The sequence below is a fragment of the Colius striatus genome, chromosome 2 (assembly GCF_028858725.1).
Source record: "Colius striatus isolate bColStr4 chromosome 2, bColStr4.1.hap1, whole genome shotgun sequence".
Taxonomy (NCBI): Eukaryota; Metazoa; Chordata; class Aves; order Coliiformes; family Coliidae; genus Colius; species Colius striatus.
Window position 1 is genome coordinate 93,825,986 of NC_084760.1, and position 9,567 is coordinate 93,835,552.

A 9,567-nucleotide genomic window follows, 5' to 3' on the forward strand; every position below is an offset into this window, starting at 1 on the left:
TGAATATGGAGGAATTATGAAACACAGTCTTTGGAGTCCAGATACACCCCATGTGGATTTTAACCATGGTGACCCACTAGTAGACCTAATTAAGCTGTATTACTAGAATAAAGCAAATTGACCCATCTAAGAAGATATTTGCAGTTATTATTAAGCCTAATGTAATGTTTAAACTATTTGGAATAAAAATCTTGTAGTTAACAAAAGATTGCACACAACTGACCTAAATCACTTGCATATTTTAAAGATTTTAGTCCACATTAGTGACATTCCCAAGCTTAATGAGGATTTTAGAAAAATAACGTGTTGAGGTTAAGTTAGACCAGAGTAGAACAAAATATTCTAGTTGTTCAGCCAGAAAAAGAAAATCAAATTAAACAAGTACAAATGCTTACAGAAGGAATGCCTGCTTTGCCAAAAGATAAAACTTAAGAGTCTAGGAGTTGGCCTTTCCTCTTTCTTCTGTCTCAGCTACGAACTGTACCTTTTTTAGCCAGGTTTTACAGCTTGGCAACAGGATGTAATTGCTTCTATAAGTTTTCTGTGCAAATGGAGGTTATAGATTTTTTTACAGCAAAAGAGTTAATATTTTGCAGAGACACAGACAGAATAATTTAGTGTCCACCTTCAGAAAATAATATCAGAAAAAAATTCCAATTGCATTCACTTTCCATCTAGAAATTGCATAATTGCAATTTATTCTTGAGAAAATTTCAAAACAACATTGGCACTTGACTATCCAGCTCAGAAGTAAAATCGGTTTTATTTGCTGCTGCTATTAAGAATTCAAGCACTGATCTCTGGCTGTTAAGACAGAGCTTCAAAAAGAAAGGTAGTTTCTCTCAGTCTTTGTTATATGTTTTTTTGTTTGTTTGTGATTTTTTGATTTTGTTTTTTGTTTTTTTACAAAGTATTAAACTATATTGGGCCAAGTATGCTCACTGTTCAATATCCTTCTTCCGGTGAACTCATATAGTTCAATATCCTTCTTTCAGTGAACTAATCTGCTACAGGTTTTAAAAGAGCATGTCAGTAAACTTCAGGACAGAAAGGCCAAAAGACAAGGAAGGAGTCTAATCAGGTACACACCTGACACACGGAGCGTCAATATGCTACACAAAGGTTAAGAATTCAAACACACCTTCAGCAAGTAGATTTTACAGCTATGATTGCCCCATAATTAAACTACTGGACTAACCCGGTAACATGAAATGTCTTAAAGACACGGAATTTGTTGTGCTATCATGAGATTTATTGTGCTCGCTGAGCAGCCTAAATCATGTAATTGTATTTCTCCATCTGTCCCCTTTACACCAAAGCATGCTAGGAATTTCTGTACAGAATAAAAGCATTCCTAAAATTCCTGAAAATGAAGTATCAGTTAGCTTTCTATCTAATCAAGCTGTATCTATTTAATTCAAGAAAAAGGATATCACTGACAGAAGTCAGTCAACCTAAATATACAAGCCCCAAAGCCTGACAGGCAGCCTCCAAATACCTCCAAACTTCTCCAGGCCAAAAGGAAAAGTAGGAGTTTTTTAGGGATATTAAGTTGAAAAAAACTTGGTGTACTGTAAATGTATTAAGAAACAAACATGTTACAGTGGGTTAATGCCTCACTCTACTGGAAGCTGGTTTTAAACTTAATGCAAAACAAGCAGAATGAACTGGATAGTCTCATAGCTCATTTGATAACACCAGAACTTTTGATAGTTAGTTTCCTCTGTTCAAGACAAGAATCAAAACTGAAATAAATGCAAGAGGTCACAACCCAAAAGATATAGAGCTATCTAACAATAAGGTCTGCATAGGCAACCTTTCCCTTCCTGCATTTTTTTCTTTCTTTTTCAAGTAATTTGGTATAAAACTGCATCTCTATAAAAGCTGTTCACATAATACTCTGAAATATGGAGACTTTGAAGGTCGAAGAACCTCCTCTGCTCACCCCAATCAATGAAAAACATTTAATAGTTAGCTGCAGCTATGCAACAGAAGCAACAGTTTACATAAAGTAAGCACTTAAATATTATAATAAACAATGACAGAAATCTGTGTGCCAAGAATGCCATAATGACTTCCACATAGATGGATCACCACACCTCCATAAACCTCAACTTCAGGCAACAAAACAACTCACATTTAAAATCAGATATATGCTTTAGCACATTAAGTAGCCTTGACAAGTAGGACACTCTTTCTTTCCAAAAAAGAATTTAGTAGCTATTCTCACTTATGTCAATCACACCAAGAGGTAGTCCCAATTTGATTAGTATAATAACAAGGAAAAAAAAAAACAATCAAAAATCCATAATGATAATTCCTAAAATGTAATTAAAAAAATCCAAACCTATTTCTAATTGGTTAGATACTACTAAGATTAGATAGTGCTAACCACCAAAGTCTACTTTAAAAAAAATGGAACACTTAAGAGAAGTTGAGTGCTGAGCCTTTTACTGCTGTCTCTGCTAAGAATAAGACCTGAAGAAAGGATTTTGTATTTTAGCAGTGTTTTGAAAACAAATACAAGCAACTCATAGCTGAGAATGCCTATGATTTATTTTGTGACCTAGAAACAGATGAAAACCACAAAAGAGGTCCAGGAGTTTGGAGTCTATGTTCTCTTTTGTTACTAATATTTAAAAACAAACCTAGCTCAAGAATGGGTATACTATTTTTTCTTTTGAAAAAAATGTTAGAGGGATTGCCAGAAAGAACACACAGCCTCCCCTCTCTCCTGAAAAGAATGGTTTTATGGTGATAGAACCTTTTCTAATGCCCAGAAGAGATGCTGCACACATGAATGACAAAAGTATGAGACCAATGATGACAATCTAGTCTATGATCATATCAGTGTTGCATAAACTTTACCACACTTCAGTTGTACTAGAAGTGAAATGAGAACAATTTACTTCATCTTCCAAAGCCTCTTTTGGTAGGAAAAAAGATTAAAAGAAGAAAATAAAAAACACAACATAATACTCACTAAAGGATAGTTTACATTTTACCTACAAGAGATTCAATCAAGTCACTGACCTCACCACACACTGGTAGTCTCTTCCATCTTCCCTTCCTTCTGTCTCTCCACATTTTGAGGTTTATTCTGTTTTTCTTTCAATGCATCCTAAATAACATTGTTCTACTTTCTTTTATAAACCAATTCAATCTGAAGCCATTGTATAGAAGGTTTTCCCAGAACAAAAACATCTCTAAAAGCGTCTTTCTATTGCTGTATTTTTCTTTCAAGTTCAACTTCTGAGCCTTCATTACTTTCCTCACAGTCTTGAGTCATTGTGGCAACTCCTACACATATAGAGAAGAAAAAGTAAAGGGCTTGGAATTCTCAATAGCTTTTTCTGGTAAACTCAGGTTGCTATAATTAGACAATCCCTTCTCTAAATCACAAACACAACTATCAATAGATACAAAAATGAAAACTAGCATCAAACACATAGAACAAGCCAAATACCTATGTATTTTACAAAAAACAAAAAAATCTTATTTGCAAGTCACAACACTTATAATGTATAAAACCAGCAGAAGTCATTATGTTTTCGCTTTAAGCAACAAAAAAGGAATTTTCAAAGCAATGCAGATCCTGAATCACAAAATTATTGACCTAACATTTCAACCAATCTAACTGTAATTTCAAGCATTCAAAAAGACTGAAAACCTACAAAAATATAAAACTCAACTTCAGGTTGCAGAGATCTTACTTTCTGCACTTGCTGAGTTAAACTTCTAACACCAAAGCAAAACAAAAAACAAGCAGCCAATTCAGATGTTCAACTATTGCACCTCACTTCACTTTAAAATAAATTATAGATCTAGATAACAACTGCATAAAATAGTCCTAAAAGATCCAACGGCTAGAACATGAAGCTTCTTAGTTCTCCTAAATATAGCAGCAGTCACATGGCTGTCACTAAGACCACATTAGCTTTTTCATCCTAGAATACCTCCTAAACCTTTCCCCCCAAAAAATTAGATTGTGGTATGAATACTCAGTCTTACACAAAACATAGCATCTCAGATCTAGAATTGCTTAAATAAAAACACAGATCAACATACATTGCTCCCAAAAACATTCATCCCAAAATTCCCATAAAAGCAAACAGCAGCACCTCAAAACTGCACCACACCACCCCAAAACCCCACAAAACCAAACAGTAGCACATCAAAACTGCACTACTGAAAAGCAAGAAAAATATTATTTGCTGTTGCACTCAACAGGGATCTGTGATCACCAAACAGATAATTATTTGCCTTTTCTTGAAAGTAAATCTTATTTGCTTCTGGAAGGAATAACTTTTAAAAGCAGTTTAAGTCTTAAGATGATGAATGGTTCTCAGGAGTAAATTTGTACACTACAATTTGTAAACGCACAAACTTACCAGTTCCTACCATTTCAAGACTAGTTCCAACAATTTTCTGATTGCATTTGTCAGAGTAACAAAGCAAATTTGTGGATGCTTGACATAAGCCCACAAAATGCCTTTCCAAGACAGCAGCCGACACCCACCAGTGGATATATGAAGCACCAAATTGCATTGAAAGCACTTCAGCACAGTCACTAAGGGAGGCAGAGCCTATGATTTCTGGCTGCCAGCCTTCCACTTCTTCCAATATTCAGTATATCTCAGACTTTAAAACCACATAAAACCTCTTTCTAAACAATCACTTGCATCCTTTCCCTTTTATGGGAGGAGAGATATGTGAGGTCACTACTGTATCAAAGAAGAGGGTAGCAACTTTGTAACTTCACCACACAGGAATGCTGGAGGGTACACAACCTCTGTAAGAACCTAGTTTTGCCAACCTCCTGATCTCATCAGAAATGCCAGAGACCACTAGTTTAATTAGGAGGCCTGGCTTTCAAAAGAGAAAACTCCTGTGAGTGTTTGCAGGATAAGGACATCATTCACATAAGACACTTCCAATAGCAAGTACTCAACACCACTGCTCATGCATTTCACCTCATAAACCCTCCTGAAAAAAGTCTCAGGGTAGAAGTCCAGATACCAGTGCCGGGAGCAGACAGAGGACTTGGGCAACACAGTCTGGAAAATTAGAGGAATTGATGTCATCTGAAGCTCAAGAGTCTTGCTAAGGCACAGTCGGAGGATATGAGTAGGAAAGTGGCAGGAAAAATGGGCCAGCAAGAAACCTTATTCCAACCTTTCCAAAACAGTGTATTATTTCCATCAGCTCCCTGTAAAGTTCATTACAGAAACCTTCAGAAACCATCAGAGCATGGTAACGATACATTTATCCATCAAGCTATCACCACTAAACACAAGCAGCATCAAATATCTAGATCTGCTGCAAGCTACACTAAGTTCCTGCATACCAAGTACTCTTGGAGGCACCACAGTTTTCCAGTATTCAAGTTTCTGTACGCCAGTCAGTTTTAGAGGGAAGACTCTTCATAAGCACTTCTAATCACTATTTCCGCTTTAGCTAGAATGCATTAATTATAGCCTGTTCCTCCAGATAATAAAGAAAACAAAGCCCAGTGCAATACGAACAGCAGAAGAAACTTAATTACTGAGTCAAATGTCCTTTAGATGTCAGTATGACTACAGCGAAGAACAGGAAAATAAAACACACACTTATCAGCCTCAAGTTGTTAGATCAGTTATCAAAACAATGTCTTCCTCACTGACTTCATTATGAAGAGCTCAACTGGCTAATTAATCAAATGCCTGTTACACGTTTCAAAAAAGTGCCTTTTTAAAAATAAAAGAGGCCTGCTGATATGTTTATTACAAAGCATATGTTGTAAATGGTTTTGCATGTAAATGCAGAAGTGCAGCATGACTTTCAGGTTTGAAGGTCAGATACAGTAACCATTCTCAACAAGGTTCTTGTATCAAACTGCATCTTCTGTTTTGCATCTATGTTTCAGAGAGGAAGAAAAAAAAAATCAAAGAAAAGCACAGAGACAACCAGTTGTGTGACAACTTAAGATAAACTGGAATGCTATTCACCTGTTTTCATTTTAAAATCCCCAAAACAAAGAAAGAAAATGGAAAGCGTGTGGGGGGACACAATTTCATTCTGCTTTTCAACTTTGTTCTCCTCATCACAAAAACCAATCTCATTAAGTCAGCAATGACTCTATGTTAAAGAAGAGAATGTAATTTTCTCCATTTTCAAAGACATTTCAAACCCCCATCGTTTGAGAGACCTGGAAGACTTTCTTGTTAATCAACATCTTCAAAGCAGTATAGATTTGACTGCAGATGCAAATCAGAGGACTGTGTAGTGATCTTTTTTCCAGGCATCAGAGAATTTATCTCTCACCTTTCTATATTCCCAGTAACCTTACAATACAAAGCTCAACAGCTGGGCCTGAGGACAAATAAATATGTGTCATGCATCATAGTTTGATCCATGTCAAAGAAGAGGGGGGAAAAAAAAGTATGCTTTACATAGAACCACCTCAAAGACGAATTAGCCAATACAGATTTCTTTTCAGCACCATCACCATGTTTAAATACAGTAAAATTGATAACACCTCCCAGTAAAACACTAAGTTATAAACAATTCCTTCTTACACAAAAATAACAGGCATTATACAAAGCTGAGTGGATCATGAATGGATGTACACAAAATAAACATATTGAAACTTACCCCACTCTAGATACTCAAGGATGTTCTTCTCTCTTCTCAGAGGGGAATTATTACATTCATCATAAAGGCAGATGAGTATATCCAGCAAGGTTTCCACACTGAAGCATTGCCCATTAGTCTGAGTTGGCCCATCCAAAATAAACTGCTCCAACTGCTTCAAACGCACTTCTCCAGACATGGTTGTTTCAGTTTGCATTGGGGTTTCTTTTTTAATGATTATTATTACTTTGCCAATAAAACAACAACAACAACAAATAATCTTTTGAGGACTTTGTTGGTTAAAAAGAAGTCAACAGTATTTTTAGCAAGTGTCAAACTGTGGCAGTGCTTAATTTCCAGCCCACCTCGGTGTTCCCAGCCTGGAACTAAACCCTTGTGAGTTTCAGATATACACATATAGTGTATATCTGTGTATGTATAATTTTTAAGAAAAGAAAACAGTTATTTTTTTTTAAAAAAAGATGTTTTAAGAGCCTTTATAAGGCAAAGAAAAAAATATGGCCACTCTTGATGCTTTAATAATAACAGTCGCACTCAAATTCAACCGAGACTGACTGACACCGATTTCACCGTGCGTGTACAGCCATACGCACTTCTATATTTAAAAAGGTCTTCTCTTTCATTCAAAATGCAGATCATGCAGCGCGATCCTGAGAGGAGCCCCTCCACATCATTACAGGGTAACAGCCCCCTTCGGCTCGCACCAGCGTTTCACTTCCCAGAACAGATGGGAAGGGGGGGGGAAATAAATGTATTTATATATTTATATACACGAAAGGAATTAAAAAACAGGGCGCACGCTGGTGGGGAGGGAAGGCGAGGGGGAGGGAGGGAGGGAAGGAGGTAGGGGGCCGCACAGCCCCGCCACCGCCTCCCCCGGCCCCGGCCCCGGCGGGCAGCGCCTCCGCGGCCACCGCGCCCGCCGTGGGGGTGGGGCGCAGGTCCCCTCGGCCGCCCCTCCTCAGGGCGCAGCCACGTCCTGCCCCGGGCAGCCTTTCCCTTCCTCCTCCTCCTCCTCCTCCTCCTTACCGAGTCTCCTTTTAAGGCTTTTCAGTGAATCCAAAAAACTAAAGTCTTCATCGTCGCCCCCGTCTCCTCCGCTACGCCAAGGGACGGCGGGCGGGACGCGCGCCCCTACACACCGGCACCGCTGCGGGGCGGCTGGGAAGCGCTCCGAGCCCTGTCAAATCCTTCCCATGGCTGCGGCGGCTGCTGCTGCTGCGGAGACGGCGCCCTCCTTCTCCTCTGGCTGCGCGTCCTGGGGTGGGGAGAAAGCTCCGGCGCCCTCACTCCGTCCGCACGCTGCGGGCCAAGAGGCCTCGGTCGCGGTGGCTTCACTCCCGGCGGCGAGATGCTGTCCCGGCTTCGCCCCTCCGGGCAAAGGGCATCCTCCTGCGGTGCGTGTGCGGGGTGTATGTGTGTGTGCGTGCGTGCGCGGACCGGCGGGGAGGGGTAACGGCGGCGTTCTCCCTCCCCTCCGCTTCCGCGCCCTCCTCTCCCCCGCCGCTCCCTCCCTCCTTCCCTCCCTCCCGCGGTCACACGCAGGAGCAGCTGCTACTGGCGAGCTCGCAGCAGCCCAACATGGCGGCCGCGGCGGGGGGGAACCGCCGCGGAGCGCCGCCGCAGCGCGGGGAGCCGAGCCCAGGGCCGCCGCTACTGATGGGATTGAGGGGAGGAGGGGGGTGCTGCAGCAGGGAATGCAGGGATACGGGCGGACCGAGACGGAGGGGCGGGAGGGAGAGAGGGCGGGAGAGGGGAGGCCGCGGCTCAGCGGCCCGCGGGCTGCGGCCGCCCCGGCTGCCCTGAGCTGACCCACCCGCCAGGCTGGGGGTGCTTGTGTGGCCTTCCCGTCTCGGCCCTCAGCCGCTGCCGTGCGCCCGTCGCGGGCCTCCCCGGCCCGCTTCCCCTCAGCCGCCCCTGCTGGCTCGTTTTCCCCGCAGTTACAACGTTAATTAAAGAACAACTGCATTAAGGTCGAAGTGCAGAGGGAGCAGCAGCCTGCTTGGAGTTTGATGTCCACGGTTACCTCTGCCTAGCATCTTAGCAGACAGATCCAGGTGCAAACAGAAACCCCGTCCACCTCAAGCTTTGGTGACTTGAAAACGTTACAGAAAATGCTGTGGTTCATGACAGCTACATCCCCCCTTATGAAGTGCCTTCATTCCTAGAGGAGCCCACCGTACTAACCACGAGGTGAACGAGTTCCTTCAACACTGAAATGGGGCTGCCTCTGCACCTGCCCAGCAACAGACAGTGGCAGTTCTCTAAAGGTGTGAGGGTTGCGGTGTTGTGCTCAGGCCACACTGGGGGATTAAATATCATCTGTAAGTCAATCCATAACTTCAGCTTGTCTTTCCTCAGAAGTCAGGCAAATGGAGAGGAAAACAGCACGGCTCCCAAGGATTACCATGTATAGATGAAATTCATTCTCCAAAAGCCCACTGCTTTTATCTGTCTGCTGGAGCTCCAGGGAGGGATACTGCTTAGGCATCTGCTTCCTCAGTTCAATAACCAACAGAAGACCCTCATCTGAATTTTGCTATAACAAGCATTTATATAATACTTTTTCTTAAACTGGCCTTTTTAACAACTGAAATAAAACATCAACAGGCTTATACACCCATGCAGGTGAAATATACAATACAATTAAATGGAAATCCAATATATTTCCTCAGAGTCACTCCACTATATATAAACTCTGCTGTGAAGCTAGAGAGGACAGTGGCCCCTGCCCTATGTGAGTGAAAAGGCAGAAATCTTGCCTTCTGTTGGTGAGCTTGGGAAAGGGATCCCACCAGCTTGGGCAATGGTGTTTCAGAGGAAGAAACTCCCCTGCCAACTCTTGACAAATGAAGAAATGTGTAGAGTATTTAATTCTAAAAGCTTTTTATGCAGAAACCCACCAAGAACTATTGTTAGGAACTATTAGAAGTA

At 41.5% G+C, this 9,567-nt stretch overlaps 1 protein-coding gene across 5 annotated transcripts in view; it reads right to left on the reverse strand.

Annotated features, from left to right (window-relative positions):
- CDC42BPA (CDC42 binding protein kinase alpha) overlaps window positions 1-8,129 on the reverse strand; it is a 177,644-nt gene extending 169,515 nt beyond the window's left edge. For all 5 annotated transcript variants that reach the window (XM_061991531.1, XM_061991530.1, XM_061991529.1 and 2 more), the window contains exons 1-2: window positions 7,663-8,129; window positions 6,634-6,858 (exon numbers count right to left, since the gene is read on the reverse strand). In XM_061991531.1, the coding sequence (XP_061847515.1) occupies window positions 6,634-6,829 (196 nt within the window). In that variant the 5' untranslated portion in view covers window positions 6,830-6,858; window positions 7,663-8,129. The remainder of the gene's footprint in view (window positions 1-6,633; window positions 6,859-7,662) is intronic.
- Between the last annotated feature and the right edge of the window lie 1,438 nt (window positions 8,130-9,567).